General features: G+C 44.7%; 1 protein-coding gene across 3 annotated transcripts in view; it reads right to left on the bottom strand.

Moving 5' to 3' along the window:
• afap1l2 (actin filament associated protein 1-like 2) overlaps window positions 1–24666 on the bottom strand; it is a 67276-nt gene that overhangs the window by 30070 nt on the left and 12540 nt on the right. For 2 of the 3 annotated variants that reach the window (XM_070545631.1, XM_015963138.3), the window contains one exon: window positions 16997–17125. In XM_070545631.1, coding sequence (XP_070401732.1) covers window positions 16997–17125 — 129 coding nt within the window. Of the gene's footprint in view, window positions 1–16996; window positions 17126–17317; window positions 17358–24666 lie in introns of those variants that run through there. The other variant, XM_015963139.3, reaches the window with a different exon arrangement.

Here is a 24666-nt window from a genome sequence, read left to right as displayed (position 1 = left end):
GAAAGCAAATAATCACATCAGCGCCAAGAAACTTCATTTCCCATGATGCTTTGCACACGGAAGCATTGGGTGATGTTACCGCCTAGTACCAGAAACACGTTCTGCGCATGTGCGGGAGGCCGTGGAGCTGTTCCCGCGAACTAAGACCATAAATCTTCAGCAGAGACAAAGAAACCTCGTTCTTTTGCCCAGGATACCTGGCGGTAAGGACACGCTTGTCGAACGCTCCGACAACTTGAGCACGCGGAAGCTCTAAGTGCCCAAGTTGAGCCACGCAACCGCTGGAAACCACTCCACCATTATCGGGACCTGACTGGGAACGAGCGGAGCTCCATTCAGCTCTCAGAGACGCTGTAAGTTGTCAAACTCAGCACAAAAGAAACTTCGTTCTCTTTGTGTCCAGCCCGTGGAGAAACACTCCCAGAGAACGCCAAACAACGGAGAAAGCATTAAACCGACGGATGACGCTGAAAACTGCGGAGAAAACGGAGAACCGTCAAATCAAACAGCTGGGGACGCCTTGCTGCTCATCTGGTGATCAGAAAACTCATTTCTCTCTCTCCTTTTCTTCTCCCGTTTCCTCTATAGTCCAGAATAAGCAATAAAACCGCGCTATTGCTTAAAAAGTAGCTTCGTGTTTTCCTCTTTCGCTCCCAATTCGTCCTTCGGGTCATTTTGAAAGAATAAACTGCTTATTAATCATTGTTTGGTATCTTTAAATGTTTCGGCCATGGCCAGGCTGATAAACTAAGGATATTAACTTGTGATTAATCTTTTATGTTGTTTCATGATCCTTTGAAATGTTTTGAGTGATTTAAGGTTAAGTTACTGATGATTCTAAGTGCCTTGGAAGTTAAAGTGCAAGTTGCCACTCACACTTTAGCCAGACAAAGGGGTCAGCCATCTTGCACACAGACTCCATTTTAGAAACACACACACACATACATACACACAAAACACCTTGAACATTATTTTGAATATACATCCTTTTATTATATCACATGGTTATTATTCATTTATGCCACTGTTTATTCATTTGACAAATTGTTAATTAAACGTTATAAAATTCAGATTTTCGTCTCCAGTAGCTTTGTTGTGTCGAAGAGAAGTCTCTGCTCCAAGGATTCTACGAACTTCAAGAAAGACTGATAAGAGTTTTGGATTCAATTTTTCCCCGGTTAAAGGGGAATGGTGCCCCGTATATCTAAGAATATCTTAATTAATTAATAAATCAGTAAATATTTACATATTTACAGAATTTATTGAAGAATCCAAAAGTAAGTTGAAGCTTACTAATTGTTCGCTCCTAATAACCCCAACATTAATTGGTGAGCCCGCATGAGGCTTGGATACACAGAGATTTCTATCCGGCACAAACAAACAAATAAATCCAAAGAGCTTGAATTAAAAATAATCAGTTGTTCAGCCTTGAACCAGCAACAGAGTGGTGCTGATTTCGCTGAGCAGGAAGCTGCATCGAACTCTCACCAGTAACTCAGTGCTTCTTTAAAGGTGCAACGTGTAAATTAATTCTGGTTGACCTTTTAGGTTAAAATTCAGTTTTTCCTTAAAGGTGCATCGTGTAATTAATTCTGGCTAACCTTTTAGGTTAAAATTCAGTTTTTCCTTAAAGGTGCATCGTGTAATTAATTCTGGCTAACCTTTTAGGTTAAAATTCAGTTTTTCCTTAAAGGTGCAACATGTAATTAATTCTGGCTAACCTTTTAGGTTAAAATTCAGTTCCTCATTAAAGGTGCAGTGTGTAAGTAATTCTGACTAACCCTTTTAGGCAAAAAAAAATTAACTGCTAATTTAGCGACTTTAACTCACAGTGGCTATTATAACTAACTGAAACCTTCACTCAAAGACTGATAACACCCTGTTTGCTAATATTCTGAAGGAATAACTAGCATATTTAACACCACAAGTGTTGTAAGACGTTGCTACGGCAACGCACCAGCTTTTGCTAAAATACTGAAAGGAATAGTATTTTAAGCGTCAGTCACGGCATTCCGTGCAATCTTAAAACGCTAAAACCTGTGCGCACAAAGGTTAATTTAGTGTTTTTCTGCTACAAAGCTAGCAGTTTGCTGCCCAAAAGGTGCAGTTTGAGCTATCTGCAGAAGCTCTACTAGGCTATTTTTGGTTCGGTTGTTAAAATGGAGGGACAGAGTAGTGAACTGACCAACTCCCAGCAACCAGGTGGCGCTGCGGCCCACGACTATGAACCTGGCCTACTTTCTGGACAAATATTGTCCAAACTGGTCGCGGTTGCTCGAGAACCCGACTACCCTTCTAGGGATTTCACTGAAGAACAGCGTAGCGACGAGCTAGAAGCTGTAATTGATCAAATAGAAAACCCGGATGGTACAAAACCAATCCAGGTTCACTTAGCTAAGTTAGCCCTGATCCTCTATCAGAGAGGACTCCAATGTGGTCAGAAGATCATGAACCTCCAGAGTATGCTAGCTGAAAAACAGCGAAATGGAAGGCTGATCGAGGAAGACAACACCAGCACCGATTCTGGGGAAGATGGGGAGAAGACCCCGCCCCCTTCTGCTGATGACAACAGACAGTGGGAAGGGGGGAAACACCATGACTCTCTGGACGGACGCACGCCGCAGGGGAGAGATGAAGCTCATCTGTTCCAACCTTCGGCCCCGTTCCCTACACACACTATAGGGCATTCAGGACCACCTAGGGGCCGAGAGCAGTTCGCCCTCGAATCCCAGGTTGGACCACCACCCTCATCTTCACGGCCTTCTCAATCAGTGAGAAGTCGACCAGCTGAGCGGCACCTCTATTTAGACCGCTCCCCCAGTCCACAAAGGGTGCAAGGTGCCGATTGGGGTTATGCACCCCAAGCTGCACCTCAACCATCCACCCATCCTAGCTACTCCGGTATTCGGCATGCCGGTAACCAGCTGCAGGACAAAGCATCATACGCCAGTCCGTATCCGGACAAAGTGTATTACGCAGAAGCCCCAGTTGAAAGACGCAGGCTGCACTACGCAGACGTGCCCCGGGAGGAGGACCTCCCAAGACACCCACGTGACGTGCCAGCAGCCCGCCACAACATGCCGGACCCCGATTTGGGCCCCAGGAGTCAACATTGGGAGCCCAGAGCACACCAGCGATATCCAGCGCTCTCTGAGACAGACCGTGGGTCAGAGTCAGAGGATGACGCGCCGTACCGTGAGTCAGGGCTCCGTGTACGTCAAATTGAATCGCTAGCTAAAGACATAGAACGCTTTGATCCTAACACCAATGAATCCAATGTCGACGATTATCTCAGGGAGATAGAACGTTGTCTGCTTGATCTTCCAGCACCCTCTTCAAGGGAAAAGCTCAAGCTAATTTGGAAAACCACATCTAGAACGGTGCACGGTTTCATGGAAACTCTACCACCTGACATTCGAGATCGGTACTCCTCGCTCTGCCGAGCGTTGAGGGATGAATACGCCACTTATGCAGACTCTGCATCAGCTACAATGGGGGCCTTCTCCATCAAACACGGGAGGAACGAACCCCCCAGAGAGTATTATCGCCGACTCAAAAGTGCTTATTTCCAAGGTCGAAACGGCCCTGGGCTCGAGGAAGACCCTGCCTTCAGATCCCTTTTCATTCACAACCTGCACGAGTGTGTTCGCTCCGAAGTCTCAATGTATTGTCGGATGAAAAAACTGACAACTCAGGAGATTAGGAGATATGCTCAACAGGCTTGGGAAGCCGGCGGAAAGCCCCAAAAGCCTGACGCACATCACCGCGTCATGCACCTAGCTCCCGACACCGAGCCGCGTTTGGAGCTCGAAGGCACAGAAGCTCCACCCACTAAGCCAAAATCTGCTAAACCTAGACCTGCTAAACCGCGAGAGCAGTCCCAATCTCCTCAACAGGGGAAGGGGGGTGCTGATTGGCCACCTAGGTCTGGACAATCAGACAGGAAGTGGCCCAACCAAAACCAACGGCAGGCAGGTTGGAACAGTGGAAGGTTTAAGGAGCGCCGCCAACAGGTAAGTCCTGAATGCAAGTCCGCAGGTGAGTACTTGACCAAAGCCGACCTCCAGGAGATGTTTCAGCAGTTCCTAGCTAAACAGAAGGAACAGCTGAGATCTGCAGAAGAGACCCCTGCACCAAAGTCTTCTTCTAAGAAGCCAGACCCAGAGCCAACGTCCGCATGACTAGGCGTGGCTCAAACCCCCAGCGTGGCCAGGACCTACCTGATCAGCTGGGGGAACACTACTGGTAGATCACAGGAGTCTCCTGAAATCTACCCCCCAGAGAAACCTGATACTAAATTTCTGAAGTTCCTTGGTGACTTAACAAACCATGATCATGCTCGCCGTTTGTACTGTAGCACCAAGGTAGGTGGATGCATACAGGTTGATGCTCTGCTGGATACCGGCTCAGAAATCACCCTGATGTGCTCCACACTGTTCCATCGCGTGTCTGACACCATGCGGTCGCTCGGGAAACCAGTCCAGGTAGAACCCTGTGACCTGAAAATCACCAGCTACACCCAGACCCGGGAGTGTATCACTCACCGGGCGTGGCTGGACATCACCTTCCAAGACATGACTCTGGTTCACCCATTTTATGTCTGCCAGCTAGACACTGAACCACTTCTCGTTGGTCAGGACCTGCTTGAACGTCTAGCTCCCCTCATCGACTGCCAGAAGGGTCAACTGTGGGCCCAGGTGGACACACCTAAGCCCTGGAACCCGGATAGCAGCCGACCATCCTCCATTCTTGAAGTCAGCATAAGTGAGCAGCAAAACCCTTGTTCCAAGGCCATGCCCCTCCCTACGGCTCCCACAGACGATGTCCGCCTGCAAAGGCATGAAACCGCTCCTGGAACTCCGTTCCGCACACATTCATCTTTTCTCTGCTCGCTGAAGAACGTCAGCCTGCAGCCATATGCACCACACATAGTTGGTGGTCTTACCATCAACTGCACCCACATCTCAGATGCTCGCCTTGCTCTTTGGTCGGAAAAGTCAGCCATCAGCCAGCAGACGTTTGAACACCTGCGTCAGAAGGACCCCCTTCTGGTCAGTGTGACACGTAGCCATCAGCTCTTGTCACCTACTTGGCCGCAGAGGCTCCTGAAAGCGCCAGAGGTCTGCTCCCTGACTATCCAGCTTGGAGCAAGACAGCTCACACATACATTCAGCATCATACCACAGCTTGATCCACCTGCACTCATCGGAGCAGATCTGCTGGTTCGACTCGGTGCCCAGCTGGACACTTGCAATCAAGTCCTTTGGGCCCGAGCCACACCATCCTCTGAGCCTCGCTCAGAAGGCCCTGAACACTTGCTGTCCGGTCAGACCATTCCACAGGCCTGCCGTGCAGTGGTTGAGGCCAGCACGGTTCTGCCCCCACTGGTCAAAGGAGTGCCTGTTCGTCTGACTCTGATGAAGCATCAGAAGCTGCCAGGCACACAGGCCTTCTTCGAGCCATCACCACACTTCTTGGAGCTCAACTTAGCCGTCTGTGGCACGCCACTCTTGGAGCTGAACAATCGTTCTGCCTACTTGTTGGTCGAAAATCCGACCCGGAGTCCTATCCACATGCCGGCAGGAAAGCCCTTGGGCATGCTGATAGATAGCTCATTCCATGACTTCGAACTTTCAGTCCCCGTGATCGGACAACTTCCGTTGTTCTTGAACGACAGACAGGTTGGTGCAGACACATTCAGTACGTTCCCCTCACAAATGATTACCATCAAGCGGCATGAAGCCCTTCCTGAGGAACCCATTTGCAGTGCAACCTTAGATACTGACGGCGGTCAGTGTCTAACGGTTTTTGCAATAAATACTCAACCCTCTGAGTCACCGGTTGAAAGCCCGGAACACCAGAGACCCTCCTCCTCTGAACCTTATGACGGCTTTGAGGCCGAAGTCAGCCAGCAGCTTGACAAAGCGGATGCGCTGGAGTCAGAGGAGCAGAGAGCAGCGCTTAGAAGCCTGTTCTATGATTTTCAGTCCATCTTATCCAGGGACTCCCTGGACTGTGGACTCACAAACCTGCACACGGTTCGCATTCCGACGAACCCGAATGCCCCTCCTACTTTTGTACGTCAGTACAAGATTCCCCTCGCTGCTTATGAGTCGATCCAGGAGATCCTCGATCAGCTGAAGGAGAAAAACATCATCAGAGAGTGTAACTCCACTTACAACTCTCCCATCTGGCCGGTTCTGAAACTGACTGGGAAATGGCGTCTCACCATAGACTATCGTGCACTGAACAAACAAGTACCTCTCTCCAGGTGGCCTATGATCCATTTAGATCAGGAGCTAGCCAGAGTCAGAGATGCTCGTTTCTTCTCTACGGTTGACGTAGCCAACGGCTTCTGGACCATGAAGGTTGAGCCGGCGGACCAGTATAAACTGGCTTTCTCCTTTGGAAATCGCCAATATACTTGGAACCGCTGCCCCTTTGGCTACTCTAACTCACCTGCCGAGTTCAACATCTTCCTCCACAAAGCCATGTCAGATGCTGCTTCCAGAGGGAACCTCATATATGTCGATGACATCTTGATGAGGAGTCGAACCTTCGAGGAGCACCTGGTTGAGCTCCGTCATGTGCTGCAACAGCTCGCTGACGCCGGAGCTAAATTGGCGATTCTCAAGGGACAGTGGTGTCGAACCAAAGTGGAGTATGTTGGACTGCTGGTTGGCCCTAATGGAGTCGAGCCCCAAGCGGGACGCATTAGAGCCATTCAGGACATCAAAGCCCCAGCTAATCTGACTGAACTCAGGAGCTTCCTCGGAGTCTGCAACTACTCCAGGCAGTTCATTGAGGAGTACGCTGAAATAGCAAGGCCCCTCACTGAGCTGCTTCGGAACGACACACCTTTCGTGTGGGACAGACCCCAAGAACTCTCCTTCCAGTTTCTAAAACAGAAGTTGGCGTCCGCACCCTGTCTGGCTTACCCAGACAAGGATAAAGAGTTCTACATAGAGGCTACTTTCTCCTCTCACTGCCTGAGCGCTGCTTTGAAGCAGAAACACGATCAGGACATGAGAGTTGTGGCATACGCCAGCAAGCCTCTGAGCAAGGTGGAACTCCAGTTCTCTGACTGCGAGAGAGCTCTCCTCTCTACAGTCTGGGCCGTCGAACACTTTCGTAGTTACATCGGTGGACAGAAAGTGATCATTGAAACGTGTCATCAGCCTGTCACCTTCCTAAACAGCCAGCGACTGCGCGAAGGAAGAGTGTCAAACAGCCGCATTGCGACGTGGATGATGGTGCTCCAAGGATACAACATTGAGGTCAAGTATGGTCAGAACACCAAGCTAGCGCTAGGACAAGGGCTAGCAGGCGGCCAGCACTGTGACTCTGACTCCGTCATGGGCCCCCTGGACACACCTGCCGCAGTCTACCCGACCGCATCCAATCATCGCTACTTTGATGAGAATGTTTGCCAAGGGCTTCCGAAAGTTTACACTGACGGATGCGCCTACCTTCACGAAGGCCAGCTCCGTGCCGGGGTTGGAGTTGTTTGGGTGGACTGTGACACTAAGCAACCAAATCACTACCGGTTGGGCCAAAAGTCTAGTCAGTACGCCGAAATTGCTGCAGTGTTGATAACCCTCCAGCAGGCGGCAGCCTTGGACATCACTCAAATCGTCCTTTGCTCAGATTCAAACTACGCTAGACACAGCTTCATTTCTCACTTCCCCATGTGGAAGGAGAACCACATGAAAAACTCCAGGAACAGAGACGTGAAACACTCGGAGTTATTCCTAGCGTGTGATCTGCTCACCACTGAGAAAGGCATAATGGTCTACTGGAAAAAGGTCAAAGGTCACTCCAGGACCCTAGGTCCGGAGAAAGATGGTAATGACGAAGCAGACCGCCTTGCTAAGCTCGGTGCTGACCAGGGAACCTGCTGGGAATTCAAAGACGAGTGGCTTCCATCCAAGGCCGTTCACGAGGTCTGCGTGATTACTCGTCGCCATGCTAAACAGGCAGACGGACCTCGGACCGTTGGGGTACCCGTGTTTCTAGGCAGACAACCACAGGACGCGGACTTAGTCACCATGCAGGAACAAGATCCTGACCTGAAGCTCATCCGCGAGCTTCTCCAAAAGGGCCCGATGTCTAAACAACCGTCACCACCTACTGGCGCAAGCCGAGATTTGGTAACCCTGCATCGTCAACTCGCGCACCTGAAACTACAAAACGATTTGTTAGTTTACATGCGTGACGATCACAGCCCGCCGCGCTGGGTCGTTCCACTCGACCACAGAGGAGTAATGCTTGCCTACGCCCACGACACTCCGGTTGGAGGTCACCGCGGAGCAAAAGCTACGCTCGCGTCACTGACAGAAGTAGCATATTGGCCGTCGATGTCCAAGGACGTACACAGCTATGTCCAAGGCTGCCTCATCAGTGCCCAGTTTCTACCCTCCCAGCCGCTTGCTAGAGCACCACTGCAACGCAGGGGAATAACCTTCCCTTGGTCCCATCTGCAGATCGACTGGGTCGGACCGGTTCCCAAATCGGCAAGAGGAAACAAATATATGCTAACTGTAACTTGCAGTTTCACAAAGTGGGTGGAATGCCTTCCAGCGCCAAACGATACAGCTGTCACAACCGCTGTACTGCTGATTAACCACGTTTTCAGTCGATGGGGACTTCCACTCTGCATTGACTCTGACCGGGGAACTCATTTCACATCCAGTGTAATGACGTCCCTGTTTGAACTTCTGGGAGTGGAAGTGAGATTCCATCTCCCCTATCACCCACAGTCATCCGGACAGGTCGAACGGATGAACCGCACGGTCGTCTCTATGCTCAAAAAGTACGTCTGCTCCACTGGGAAGGACTGGGACGTCAAGCTCCCTCTGGTCCTGATGGCCATACGGTCCACTCCACAGCGATCCACGGGGGTTACGCCCTTTGAGATGATGACCGGCAGACTGATGACTCTACCACTGCACCTCCTGTATCACCCAGAGGATGTCAGTGTTGCCACTGCCTATACCGCTCATCAGTATGTGGCAGACTTGAAAACACACCTCAGAGCTACGTTCGTGCATGCTCAGAAGAAACTGGAGACCAACGTAGAAGGCGCTAAAGCCTACTACGACCAAAAGACAACCGGCCGCGAATACGAGGTGGGTGACAAAGTATTCTTCTTTCGGTTCGCCCAACCAGCACGCAAACCTAAGAAGTTCCTGCCCTGCTGGTCAGGACCATTTGAGATCGTGGCAAAACTCTCTCCAGTTGCATACAGGTTACGCATCACCAAAGCGAGACAGGAGCCTGTCTACAAATGGGTGCATGCAAACCAAATCAAACCCTACGTCAAACCATCCCCGCGGGTACAGCGACCAGACTCCCCGCAGGAGGTAGCCGTAGTCTCTACATAGTTCTATGCATGGAAATGGAAAGGGGGGAAAGTGCACGTTTAACCCACTAACATGTACTAACCAACAAAGAACAAGGCCCCCCCGCCGTCCCTTTCACTAACCAAGAGACACTCCTCCTAAAACGCTAACAGGAAGTACTTACTAAAACCTTACAGGGTACTCTGGTACCTGTCAACCTACATTCTGCTCTGATTAATGAATCTCTACGTGCAATCAAGACTTTGTCTGCCACCATACATCAGGATATTGTGTACACACGAGTGGTGAGAGATTTGATGCAGGACCTGCTCAGGGAAGTAAGTTCCACGCTAGACAGCTTGGTTGAAAGTCGTATTTCCCCGTACTTGGTACCACTGGACCTGCTCAAGGTTAGCTTGACAGCTGCTACCCCTCTACTGTGCACCTTTCACAAATCCACCTAGCGTACAGCTTAGGTAGTGCAACTCCCATTCACGTTGATGCAGAAAATTAGAACTCGGTTTCCTGTTAAACGTCCCATAATTGTGACACCTCACATCTATAGGTTTAGGTCGATGCTAAACTTTGATATTTGAAAGGACGGTAGGCATTTCCACCTTGAACTAGAAACCTGGCACTCCATCATCTCAACCTCGAACAGCATGACTCAGAGATTGAGATCATGGACGCTTTCCAGGGTTATAACTTTGCCTTCGATTTAGAAATTGACCAACAATTACTGATTGAAGGAACCAAATTTAAGTTCACACAAACCCGCGTGAACTTACTTTGACGCCCAAGACGCTACATTGACACAGATTATACCACCTTAATCTGCACATTGGTCGCCCTGGGGATGTGATCGCTCATCACGGCCGTGATTGCTTATTCCGCCTACAGGTGTGTTAAGAAACTCCAAGATAAGATGCACTTGCTCACCTACGGTGTGCCTCGTAACTGCGTTCGGGTAGACTCCAAGCGTGAATGTACCACACCTGTCTAAAGGGGGTGAGCAACATTTTCTTTGTTATTCTGTAACCCTAAGAGTAGTTCTCATTTTAGTCTACCTCACATATTTATCTGAGTGTTGCAGTATGTCACATTCTTTATAAGCTACACACTGAATGTATGACCTAAGAATATATTGTATGAGACCTCAAGGTTGCTATGAATTTTCTTGGATGTTATATGTTTTTTTTTGGGGGGTTTTCTGTATTTTTGTTTCTTACTTGGTCACATATTAACTAGTGGTTATGTGCCGGCCCAGCTCAGTCTGTCAATGACTCTGTCTGACGCACCAGCACATTGTAGTACCTCTTAGTTTTATGGTCCTTGTTTTAGCCCAAAGACTGTCCTGATCCACCCTTTGGACCAAAAAGGGGGGAATCTTGGGACCACATAGGTCAATGCGCGTTTGCGAACTATGGACCTCGTACATCACCGCGTGCTCCATAAACTGAACTGTATGGCCGGCGGTGAGATGCCTTTGTGTCCCCTCGTGGAGTTAACCGCCCACCGACCTTCCTCCTTCTACACTACTACCTCTCGCATGGACGACATCTTCATTGCGTACCACCTGCGTGAGTGGTTTCTTCTCGTTATGCGCGTTGGGGACTATCCCGTTTCCTATCCTCTTTGTGCCTGATCAGGATCAAAGACCAAAGGCGCCAGGATCCAAGACAAAGACCAAAGACAAAGGCGTCCAAGGAGACCAACGTCCTAAGGGACAAACCCACCTGTGCTTCCGACAATCAAGTCGACCTACGTTCATGAGGAACAAACCCATCTGTGCTTCCGACGATCGAGCTTTGGGCGCGATCCCCGAAACCAAAAGGGGGAATGTTGAGGGTCTGACCTCATGAGGAAATTACTATGCAGTGATTTTCTCCAAAATGACTGTGCTTAAATTGCTCTGGAAAGCAAATAATCACATCAGCGCCAAGAAACTTCATTTCCCATGATGCTTTGCACACGGAAGCATTGGGTGATGTTACCGCCTAGTACCAGAAACACGTTCTGCGCATGTGCGGGAGGCCGTGGAGCTGTTCCCGCGAACTAAGACCATAAATCTTCAGCAGAGACAAAGAAACCTCGTTCTTTTGCCCAGGATACCTGGCGGTAAGGACACGCTTGTCGAACGCTCCGACAACTTGAGCACGCGGAAGCTCTAAGTGCCCAAGTTGAGCCACGCAACCGCTGGAAACCACTCCACCATTATCGGGACCTGACTGGGAACGAGCGGAGCTCCATTCAGCTCTCAGAGACGCTGTAAGTTGTCAAACTCAGCACAAAAGAAACTTCGTTCTCTTTGTGTCCAGCCCGTGGAGAAACACTCGTGGAGAACGCCAAACAACGGAGAAAGCATTAAACCGACGGATGACGCTGAAAACTGCGGAGAAAACGGAGAACCGTCAAATCAAACAGCTGGGGACGCCTTGCTGCTCATCTGGTGATCAGAAAACTCATTTCTCTCTCTCCTTTTCTTCTCCCGTTTCCTCTATAGTCCAGAATAAGCAATAAAACCGCGCTATTGCTTAAAAAGTAGCTTCGTGTTTTCCTCTTTCGCTCCCAATTCGTCCTTCGGGTCATTTTGAAAGAATAAACTGCTTATTAATCATTGTTTGGTATCTTTAAATGTTTCGGCCATGGCCAGGCTGATAAACTAAGGATATTAACTTGTGATTAATCTTTTATGTTGTTTCATGATCCTTTGAAATGTTTTGAGTGATTTAAGGTTAAGTTACTGATGATTCTAAGTGCCTTGGAAGTTAAAGTGCAAGTTGCCACTCACACTTTAGCCAGACAAAGGGGTCAGCCATCTTGCACACAGACTCCATTTTAGAAACACACACACACATACATACACACAAAACACCTTGAACATTATTTTGAATATACATCCTTTTATTATATCACATGGTTATTATTCATTTATGCCACTGTTTATTCATTTGACAAATTGTTAATTAAACGTTATAAAATTCAGATTTTCGTCTCCAGTAGCTTTGTTGTGTCGAAGAGAAGTCTCTGCTCCAAGGATTCTACGAACTTCAAGAAAGACTGATAAGAGTTTTGGATTCAATTTTTCCCCGGTTAAAGGGGAATGGTGCCCCGTATATCTAAGAATATCTTAATTAATTAATAAATCAGTAAATATTTACATATTTACAGAATTTATTGAAGAATCCAAAAGTAAGTTGAAGCTTACTAATTGTTCGCTCCTAATAACCCCAACACCATTTTTTTAAAGTTTATGCAGCCAAATTCCATCTGAGCTGAGCCTTGATGCTATCTGGCTCCGACTCAAAGATGGAGGAGTGTCCAGACAATGTGAGGATTTGACTTTCTTTCATCCTGTGGATCCCATATGCCCATGGGAAAACACTGATGTCACCTTGGTGCTAAACACACATTAAGGGTGTCCAGGATTACAGGAGCTTCACCCAAACAATCAGGCTTTTGTGTCGACAGATGGGATCAGTTTGACACCCACCCTCACTGCGGCGAGCATTCATCAAACATTAGTCAGAGCCCTCCTCGGCTGCACAGATAAAGCTCTGTGCCACTCCTACTGTATCTTTGATGTCTGTAGATCATCAGCTGGAGGTGGAATGCAGCTTTACATCTGAGTCTCTCTGTAAATACGCGACTAAAAAACAAAAACTATGTCACATATGATCATGGTTTATGTATTTGTTTACTTTATGCAAATCTACACCAAAAAAGAAATGTGAAATAAAAAAAATGAAAGGTCCTGGTTTTTGTTTTAGAGTGTAAAATCACTTTAGAGGAGGCTTAGGGTTTAAACATGAACATAAAATGTGAGGTTTGGCTGAGTTTTGGTCCAAACAGCAGAAAGGACTGCTTTCTGAAGCAGACTTCATATGAGATTCAACACAAAGATGGTTTTTATGGTTGCATTATCTCCATCAGCATAAAATGTGAAGTGATCCAACATTCACCAAGGCAACACATACGGGTTTGGATAACATGGACGAAAGTTCAGAAGGAGTTAGGACCACAGAAAAAAATGGGTTGAGTTTTATTACTCCTCCTACTACAACGAAGCCCGGTCCATCGTCTCTCTGCTACTTCTGCCAGCTCCTTCAGCGAGAGATCAAAGCATTCCCATTTTAAAGAAAGAATCTCTCTAAAATGTCCCGGGTTGGTTCTGAGGTTCACCACCTCCTTCTGTGAGGCATCCTGACCAACCCACCTCAACTGGCTCCTATTGATGCAGAGGAGCAGCAGCTCTACTCCAAATGTCTTCAGGATGTCTGAGCTCCTCCCTCTCTCTAAAGCCTAATTTATACTTTTCCTTCTGCGTCGGGACGGAGACATGCAACACCATTATCCGTCTTTGCTAGCCAGCTAGAGAGCCCTCGCAAAAACAGATGGAGTCAAGCTCCCTTTTCTAAACGCACGTCTGACAAGGAGAACTCAAGCACGTGACTGGTCAGGACGCCACTGTCATCAACAGCGCTGCCATTGTGCCCTCAAAAACATGAGAGCCGAGGATATCTAGAGGCAGACCTGGAGAAGCTTGAAGAATCCCTCGCTGAAAAACTCTAAAAATATGAACGTTTTATTCCCCCGTGACTGGAGGAGTGAAAAGATGCGCAGCGAGCGTTTTATTCACGGACGGAAATGACGGGTTTAGAGGTGGCGACCGCATGAAGAGGTGGAAGAGGATGAGGGACAAATTTGTCTGTGTTAAAAAGTCTCTTAAATACACAAAACACAATATGAACACAATAGCAAATGCACTATCTTGGACAGGGCACCACAGAACAGCGCTAGCCCTCTGTTGTCCTGGCGGGGAATTGCTTTGCAACACTCCCCAGGAGACGAAGAAGTCCGAAAGCAAAACGTCTCCGTCCACGCGCGCGTCTCTCCCTTGTGGAGCTGATGGAGGTATAAATTAGGCTTAAGACTGAACCTGGCTGCCCTGCAAAGGAAATTCATTGCAGCAGTCTTCACAATCTTGTTTATTTAGTCTAGATAAGGGTTTGAACAAATTCCTCCCAGCTTAGCTCCCATTTCTTCACAACAAACAGTTTTAGTCTTCCCACTACTGCCAACCTTGGCTCAGTCCACCTGTCCCTCACTCTTGAACAAGACCCTGAAATTCCTCCACTTGACGAGGAACCTCCTCACCAACCTGGAGTCGGTGATTTTCCCATTTCTGGTTGAGAAACACGGTGTTCCTCGTCGCAGCTGCTTCCCATTCTAGAGCAAACTTCCCCGTTAACGGATGTTTGATGAAGCTAAAACAGCAGAAAACAGAGACAAGATGCTCCTGCCACAAAACTTGCTTCTATCCTTCCATCGCAACACCAAACTTGAATGCGCAACAGCTTCATTCTCCAGGCAAAGATAGTGCTGAATTTCCAATAATGTGATTTTTTTTAAAAACATGAATTGACCTGAATGGCAGAACTCCATATTTTGGTTTGTTTCTAATAACGAGCCGAGAATAATGATCCGAATATGCACAAATGTTTTTCTGTTATTCAAAGCAGCAAATCAGTTTCCCCCCTTTCCCCTGCCAAATACACCCAAGGCTGCTGGTAACTGTAACCTGTTATGTGAATTTGTCCTGAAGCTGTAGCACAGTTCGGAGGAGCGCTGCTTCATTGAATTAAACATTTCAGCTGACTAAGATCGTACCCTGAGAGGAAATCAAACCAAACTCCAACCTCTGGAGAAGCCGTCTCCTTTGAAACCGATCCGGCGAGGAGAAAGCTAACAGCAGCTAAACAAAAACAATGTTTAGCCTGTACAGTGAAAACAGATTTTCAGGGACCGGCGGTTAAAAGGCTATTTATAAACTACTTTGCAAAGGAAGTGAGCATCCCTGGAGGATAAATGCAGCTTTGGAAAAATGATACAGCTTGGAGCCACGAGAGGAAGTACAGAGAGACGAGTCCAGGACCTGAACATGGAAAATTGGGACTGCTTAGAGGATGGTTCTCTGGGAAAGACTATTTTTTTCAACCAACCCAAAAAACAATTCAGCTAATAATTCAATACTTTCAACTAAACACACACCTGCAGGCTGAGGTTCACACTAAAACTAACCAAACTTCTAGGAGACATGAAGCACATCAGCCCACCAGCAGCTGCAACACTTTCATGGAAAGTCTCAGAGCCAGCAGACAACTCAGCCCGTCTGTCACCGTCTGACAGGAAGCATCAGCGCGCCACGCAGCACCTCAGAACGAGGTGAGGGGTCGTCTGCAGGGCCTGTTTATGAGCAGAAGCAGTTATGATTTAAAACAAGGAGAACTCTGCCACCAGAAAGTGTTTATTGCCACAAAATTGTGTTAAAGGGTCCTAAACTGTAATAATAAGAAGCATTCAGGAGCAGATTTACAACATGGTGGTCACTGAGGGGTTAGAACGAGGAAATGAAAGCACAGCAGGCTGCCTTTTAGGTCAAAGAGTGGAACTCCTGTTTGGTGCAGAAACAAAACCAGAAGCTGTTCAGAGGGAACTTTGTGTTTGCATTTTAGCTTTGAAATGACTTTAATGAACCTTTAAGGGTTTCTTATACGTTTTATTTTGAGCCACCAGTGTGGGCTGGATGATGTGAAGGCTAACAAAGCTTTGAATGCTTTAACCAATGGAAAATGCTGCAAAGAATCAGAAGAGGGAAGCTTTTTCTACGTTATCGAAGCCCCAAAGCTTCCTTTTCAAACAACTTTTATCACCTACCAACAAAACTGAAGTGGTGGTCGTGTTTTCTCCTGTGCTTCCTGACGAGTGTTTGTAGAAAAATACCTCACAAACAGCAGGATAGGTATGAATAAAGCTCAATCATCTGATCTCTTTAAGAGCACAAATACAACTGGGCACTTAGCTTCTCTGCGGGCACACACCCCTTCAGGTATGTATGCCCGCAGAGAGCTTGTTTTTGGTATGAAATGACCTTTTGTCTTGGCTTTAAATTGCATCTAAAGTTAGTTTTGTATGTTTTTACACATTTGAACTCTGGTCCTCTAATCCAGGTCTTTCCAGAGCTTAATCTCAATACAACATCAGGCTATACAGCACATCACGTGGTTGTGTTTGTTAAATGAAGAATAACACCAGGGTGTACCCCGCCTACTTGCCCGTTGACTGCTGGAGATAGACTGAACTAAACTACCATAACAAAGTTACAACAGACTGTATTTGTGTGTTTACCTGGAGGAAGGTCTGTTAGATTAGTTAGATTAAAATAGTCTGCAGATGTTTACAAAAATGCGTTCAGTTTACGTCACTTATTAGCAATTTTTGTAAAAGCATCTGGTCAACTCAACCCAGTCGTCTGAATCTTTGACATTTAAACAAACTGGATTCTCAAGCAAGTAGAATAACTTTCTATTTCACTAAACTTGTTGTCTTCAAACGATTCTCATGCTGATGTTTTTCAAGGTTCATGATCAGTGTCCAACCTTTCATTTTTTGTGTGTGTTGGTAAAAATAAGTGAAAAATTCCCAAAAAATATCTATCAGAATAATTTCTTGAATAAATTTAAACTGAGAAGTCAATCCTGTTTGTTTCCTTTCATATTCAAACTAACTTTTCATTGTAAACCTTTTCTTGTTTGATTTGAACCGTTAAACCTGCTAAAGTACACAATGGATTTAAGCAAAAATGTTCCTCTCACCACTTAATGACTTGTAGGACTGGAGGAGATCCGACAGCAGGCCCTTCTGGATGGTGGCGTTCCCGCTCAGGTTCTCCTTGTCCAGGATGAGCAGGAAGCGGTGGAGCTCCATCAGGATTTGATCCAGCACTGAAAGCCCACACAGACAAGAGAAACTTAAATTTACAGCTAAATAAAAATTCCTTTTGCATATTTCTTGGAATGGCAGAATACTATTTAGAGGTATTTCACAGATTTCGGAACAGGATAGTCACAATTCTAACTCAGACATAACAAAAGGTCATGGGAGAAAAAACCCAGAAAAGTCTTTTAGGAGCTAACATTTTACATGGGAGAAACCATTTTCCACTTCCTCTCAACAAGCTGCTGTTCGCACGTCTGTTTGAGGTTGTTTGGGGGAGTTTGGTAGAAGGTCACATTCAGAGGGAGGTGGGGTGGGGGTGGGGGCTAACGTGTCTGGGTGCAGCCCACACACATCCTTCAGGGGTCAGCGCTGAGCTCACAGCCCTCTCCGCACTGTAGGGAGCTCTTTGTGTTGCTCTTCACTGTCTCTTGGCCTCATGAATAGGCCCCTTGCTACAGTGGGCCTCCGCATGAGAGCACTTCTTCAGTAAGAGAACAGACAGAAAGGGGTAAAGAGGGGAAAAAGTCTTTAATAAAGAAAAAATGTGGGGCTGGTGCTTGTGGGAGTAAATGTGGTGGTATTTTGGAACTACAGACTAAAAATACCAGGTTTGGGGTCAGTGAGTGAAAGGAAAACGTCGAGTCGTTACACAGTTGGGGTTGGCATGAACTGCACGGGTCTTTAGGTGTGTTTTTCATATAAATATTTGTAATAAATGCAACCACACTGAACAGCTACCACGGACACCATGGTGCAACACAAGCAACGCAACAGCGAAGCCACTGAATATCAAACCTTAAACACACAAACGCTGAACTTCAATCTGCATAAAATAATACAAAACATCAAAAACTCTTACAAGGGCAGTGAACTGCTCCTGCATGTCTATTAAAACTGTCAAACATTTTGTTTTAGTGGCTCCTTCCGGCTCGGACTCCGACTCCGAGCCTGGAGGCGGGTGGAACAGAGTTCTCTCAGACAAACTTCAAAGTCAAAAACGGGAAATTTATTTTGCACCATGAGGCATCAGAGCTCTATTAGCGTCGCCTCTCGGAGATGAGAGGCTTTCTTATACTGGTAGCACGCTGTAGGTCGATTTAAATGAATCCTGGAGTTTGAATTGAAAGTTAGGATTTAAAGTCATTACATAATAGCTGAAGCAGTCAGATTCTGGCGGGATTATAATACTAGTTTAAGAGTTCAAACCATATTTACTACAACTCCGAGTGGCTCATGGCTGCTGATGCTTGACGGGAATCTAAACATTTTTCCAGCTTCTCCTTCTTGTGTATTTGCAGAGATTGACTCAGATGGCCTTTTGGATCAGAGGACCCTGGGAAACGGAATCAGCTGACAGGACAGGGAGGTCTGTAGCTGGTCCGTTTCTGTGGGCTTTGGGTTGGCCGGACGCCCACTGCACAGCCAGTGAAGTGACCGCATCCGCACAGCATAAACAGTCCACTTCAGCAGAACGGGATTCTGTCGGGATTTGGAACTGTTCTAGTGAAAAAAAAATGTACACATAAAAATGAATTCAAAAGGACACTTGATTCTCTGAAAGACTTTAAATGACTTAAAGGTTTCTGCAGTTAACACTGGAAGCTGCTGTTCTCTTCTTCCATCCTGAAGGTCGAACTTCCTGATTAGCTTTATTATTAAGCACATTTTTGTGTACTTTTCTTTTTTTCCTATTAGCCCATTTGTAAGCCTTAATAGTTGGACTAATTTGATGCTCATGCAAATTTTGGTGCTTTTGTCATAGTAGGATTGAATGAATAGGGAGCCCAAGTTTCCTCCCTTTCCGGTCGGCTCATGAGTCCCCAGAAGTATGAAAAAATGAATGCAAGTCAACGGGGCTATAAGAGTTTGGCCTCTTGCCCTGAATCACAAAGATGCTGTACTCCAATTGAAAGCAAAAGCAATGTTGGGTGTTTCAAGCACGACTGTCAGCTTGTAGAAGCTTGTATTCACTATGACTGCAAATCAGATGTCTGTACGTTGCATATATGACATCCCCATATAATCTCCTCTCCTCTAGCGTAGCTGCTACTTACCACATGGTCAGATTTATGGTGGTTCTTTCCTCCTGAAGGAAGGATTTGAAGTTCACTGAACTTAGAGCCACTTTTCCCTCAGTTTCTTCCGTGTCTAATTCAATGACGTCAATTTGATGAAGCGCATTTGTAGTCCTGGACTTATTTTTACACAAAACCTAAAATAGCATTTGCCCCCTTTCAAAAAAAAAGCTCGTTCTTGGCATCAAAATGTGTCTTTAAAATTTACAAACGTCAAATGTGAAATCCATGCCACGTAACAAACAGAATGAGAAAATAGTGTTTTTAGCCCCATTGACTCGCATTCATTTTTTCATTCTTCCGGGGATCCATGATGCGGAAGTAGATGGGCATGACTTAGGCTCCCTATAGGGAAGAGGGTACTTTGGTGTGCCTGTTTCAGGAAGTACAATTCAGTTGGAGGTGAAAGTAGCTTTGGATGAGTCTAATTTCCTGATATTTCAACATCTCTCCTCTGATTGGCTAACAGCAACAACTCTACCACTGACTCAGTTAGCTCTGCAATGTTGAGGTTTTATCTCCACAAACAACTCAAGTCTGGAAAAGTTCTGTTGTGTAGTGGAAATGCTAACACCAACAGTTAGCTTCTACTAGCTGAGATGTTCTCTGCTGTTTCCTGGACGCTAAAACAACAGCCTTCCTCGTCATGAGTCAACATGGGTGAGTCCATGAATGTTAAGTGACAGTGTGATGTAGATCTGTCAGGCTTTTCATATCCTAGAGATCCATTGTCGATTTTCTAGCAGAAGCTAAAGCAGGAGATAGGTGTAGGAGACTATCTTCATGTTCAGTCTGCATGTTAAAGCTGCAATAGCAAATTTGAAAGAAAGGGAGAAAGAATGAAAGAAAACAATCTTTTATATAGCACCTCTCAAAATAAAAATCACAAGGCACTTCTCAAGAGCAAAAAGAAAATATTAAAATAATTTTTTTTAAATATTAAAAAATGACTAAAAACATTGTGTATAATGCTGTGGAGGAACGCAGGGATGATACGAGGTAGTTCTGCTCACATCCTTTTTTCACTCCAAGTGAGTGCGCACAACAGAGAATACATTTCTGTTTAATCATCCAGCGGACATTAGGCAATCTTCACCCTTACATCTGGATTAATGGACAAATTATTATTTATTTTAACAGCTTGTCACCACAGGTTTTTGTGGAAGAAAATGAGAAGTTTACTGAAGACAAAAAGTCAAGTTTTGACACAATCTGCTGGTTAACTTAATTTATATTTAATAATGAAAACTGATTGATTTCGAAAACATTTCCAGGCAGAACTTAATAATGACTTGTTATAGAGGCAAATTGGATGGAAAAAGTTAGTCTTTCAATGATCTCTGAACTTTGTTCAGGGGTAAAATAATTATTCACCACATGTCTTTAATGGTAAAATCCATGGGAGCCAATATAACATCTAATCTAGGTCCCACATAGAACTAAAAAGTTCTTATTCCTATTAATACATGTTGCAGATAGCTTCCTGAAGGGCATTTGTTCAGAGAAATAGCTTTGGGGATGTATAAACTAGAGAAACCCAGACCAAAGTGAGTTGCTGCCACATTTAAATGATTCTAAAAGTCCAAAGCTGTTCATGCAAACATTTCTTTCAGAACTTTTACACCTCCATCAGTTTAGCTGGTCAGTCATTTTAATGTATAATGTATGGTTATTTCATACAAGCACACATGTCAACATTAGCACCTAAATATTGCACTTCCATGCATTCAGGGATCAAGTCTAGCAGGAGTTTCTTAAAACCTGTTGGTAGAGTTGTAAACATGTTTAAAATAATGTCTTGTGGCCTGCTGTGAAAGGTTGGGGAGTTTGAGCCATTTTTATAACGGCAGCAGGACACCTTGGTTAAAGTCAAGCTCAGTCTAGCTGTTAGCTCTTCAGTTCCAAACAGTCTTCATCCTCCTCATGTTCCGCTCTGGAGACATTTGAGCCAACTTCACTTCCTGCTTTTTAATCTTTTAAAATCTCTTCCAAATGGCCTTTGACACAGCGTGAGTTCATCACCATCCTTTAAATTTTTCAGTTTCTTTAGTTTGTTAATTGATCTGTCCTGTTCAATTTAGGCAGACAACTGGATCTGAGTGGTCTACTCAGCGTCGGAAAAGTGTTGAATTTATGGCACAACAAACACACTTTGTTTCTGTTTCACTTTCTGTTTCTATTATTACCTGTTTTCCTCCTTTTACCCCTGTTGGATTTTTATCTGATTATTGTCATTTGTGTCTTGTTTTGTTGCTGTACCGCGCTTTGGTTTAACATTTTTTGATTTATTTATTTTTGTTATTTTTTGTGATTTACAGATGTTATGTTTGTAATTTTTTTTAATTGATTTTCTAAATTGGATGCATGAAATACAAGAATGGAAACAATATATGTTGCAAGATTCAGCAATTGTGAAATTTAATTAAAAAAAAAAGACCCCTGACTTATTCACTTACGATCAGTGACCAGGAAAGACAACTGAAATGAATGAGATGCTAGATGGCAGCCAGAGATCTGTCAAACACAAAGTATGATCTGAATATTAAAAGAAGTTTAGTAAAAATTTTAAGTCCCATTAGTCATCATCACACACTGTTGAAATTACATCTCACATTTAACCCATCCCCATGGGAAGCAGTGGCTGTGCTCAGGAGCTATTTGGTGGTTTAAGAAGAAGAAGAAGAAGAGATCTTTTCTATAGCACCTCTCAAGATAAAAATCACGAGGCACTTCACAAAAACAAAAATTTTAAATATACAAAGAATTTTAAAAATTATTAAAAATATGTTTAAAATGAGCAAAAATAGACAATTGTGATTAAAAATGTTAAGAAAGAGAGAGAGTGAATAGAAAAAAGGGAAATCAGCGGAACCTGAGGAAGGTGGAATAGGTAGGGAGAGCAGAATAAGGAGAGGGTGGTGAAGAAGGTCACTCAAAAGCTAGCTTGAACAGGTGAGTTTTCAGCTGCTTTCTAACCCCACAAATCCAACCCCCTAAAGCAGAGTGTCAAGCAGGGAGGTATTGGGTCCCATTTTTAAAGTCTTTGGTATGACCCGACCAAGATTTGGACCCCGATCTCCCAGTCCCAGGGCAGACATTCTATCACTAGGCCACTGAAGACACTATGATGTTCCAGCAATGTCTTTTGGAGCCATATACAGACAAGTGGAAATTTCAAAAGCATCCATTTGAACATCTGTAAGAAAAAGTCAACAGTTATCAATCCAACAGCAGATGTGCCAATGTCTAGAAAAAGTTATTCCTACTGTTATCACTTCCTGTCTGGATGTGTGTAATGCTCTCTGTTTGTTGGCTTGGGTCATTTATCTCTGCATAGTCTAAAAACTGTCAAGAACACAGCTGCTCATCTTCTATGACCTCATAACTCCAGTCTTTGCATCTCCATTGGTTTCTTGTTCACTTTTTATGCCAAAGATTCTACTGTCAATGTTTAATCGTTAAAGTGGTCCTGCCTCATCATGCTTAGCAGGTCTTATCAACCCTAACGCCTCAACGCGCTGACACGAGTGTCACTTCAGAAAAAACACAAAAGACTCAACTTTTTACTTAGGATTTGGCTTGAAATAGTGTACAATTTTAACCAACCCCTTAGTTGTTTTTGCTATATTGTTACGTGGATTGATGGTAAACTATTTTAGTCAACTTTAAAACAGACTGACTCACTGGGTCTCAAAGTGAGGCACATGATACTAAAACCACATTAAAATAATTTGTACTAAATGTAGTATTTAGGAACAATCTTCCACTTTACTGCTGTTCAATCTGATTGGAAATTTGAGGAAAATTTTTAAAAATAACATTTTAGAAACTAAAAAACCCAACAAACAAAGAGACAATGTGTATTTATTTTATCATTAAACTCTGGAAATAATCACCATTGAAACATTGTTGAAAATGAATAAAATTATATCCAGCTGTTGAAAAACATTGGTGGCTTTGTACCAAATAACCATAAAAATTGGGTCCAAAGTACATAGGGAGCAGGTCTAGCATCTTTGGGGGACTCCGTGTTTCCTTCTGGTCAGCTTGGGGTCCTGCACCTGTTGATGACATCACACTAGATGACTGGCTGGACGCATGACTTACGGAAGTTACGTTACCATGTTCAAAAATGTTTAGGCAGTAAAAAACAAACTTTATACCAAAACTGCTAAACTCTTTCCAAAACGTTTCTGAAAGAACAGAATTGAAAAGGAGATGTAATATATTTTGGCCGAGCGGTATTGCCATAGTATGATGATGTCATCTGCAAGCACAGGACCCTGGGCAGATCCAGGAAATACAGTGCCAATCGGCATCGCCTTCTCTCCATGGAATTAACTGAAGGACCATCAAAGTCTGAGGAGTCGCACAGATATGTACGTATAATGTCGATGGTACGTACATATGTACTGCCCCCTAGTGGCAGGAAACTACACACTGTCACTTTAAGAGAAATGCATCAATTTTGCCAAACAGAGAAATCGTGTAACACACACACGTTTCTTCTAAAACTACACAGCCTGACATGTTTTTAACAGTTATCTTGATAAAATTGAATTTCTAGTGTCATGTTGATTTTCTTGTGGAGTGTGTGTAAGTAACTAAAGAAAACCAGGGATGCATTCAACAAGCAACATGCTTTAGTCTAAAAGTTGATTTTTGGTTTAGGAAAGAAGAGAAAAATGTTGCTCCAACATTCCTTATTAACCTTGACCATCGGCTGAACAAGGTAGTCTTGTTGAGATTTTGGCCACATTTCCTGTTTTGAAGTCCTTGAGGTTCTGGATCCAAACTGACCAACCGCATGTCACATTCTTAATTAGCTTAACAGCCAAGGGCTATTATCACATAAACACAACTTCCAGGCCAAATGACGGTTTTCCTAAACCTGTAAATAAAATACTGGCAGAGCTAGTCCTTAAATATGATCTTAAAAGAGACAGTTCAGTTTTCATTTTCACTTATGAATCAGAACTATACTTCAGTCCTAAAAATCAGCCCCATTAAAGAGCAGAAACAGTCTTTGACTCCATCTTGCCATCTCTCTTTTTCAGTTGTCCAGTTAAATTTTTTGTATCATCTGTATGTCATTTCCCTTCATCTGTTCTGCTGTAAAAGCAAATCCTTATGTTCAAGTTCATGGTCAGGAAATACCTAACCGATGCAATATTTATGTTTGTTTATAGTGGGTTTGGTCAGCCAGAGAACGAAACACAAAAATGTACTGGGTGGAGGGTCAGACGACAAAAAAATATATAAACTACTTCCAGTTAGTGATGCAATAAAAGCTGCTGAGATGTAAGATTTCCATCTCGTCGGGCTCAGAGCAGCTGGTTACAGGCTGCTTGGGCGCCGTCTTCACTCTGAATCGCTTTCATATTTTTAGATGTGAGGCAGATGTTGAACTTTTACACGGAGCTGAACATAGATGGAACGCTAGATCTGTGTGTTTTTAAGGTGAGAACTTC

Source organism: Nothobranchius furzeri, chromosome 16 (genome assembly GCF_043380555.1).
Source record: "Nothobranchius furzeri strain GRZ-AD chromosome 16, NfurGRZ-RIMD1, whole genome shotgun sequence".
NCBI classification, from domain to species: Eukaryota; Metazoa; Chordata; class Actinopteri; order Cyprinodontiformes; family Nothobranchiidae; genus Nothobranchius; species Nothobranchius furzeri.
This window is presented reverse-complemented; position numbering and strand designations above follow the sequence as displayed.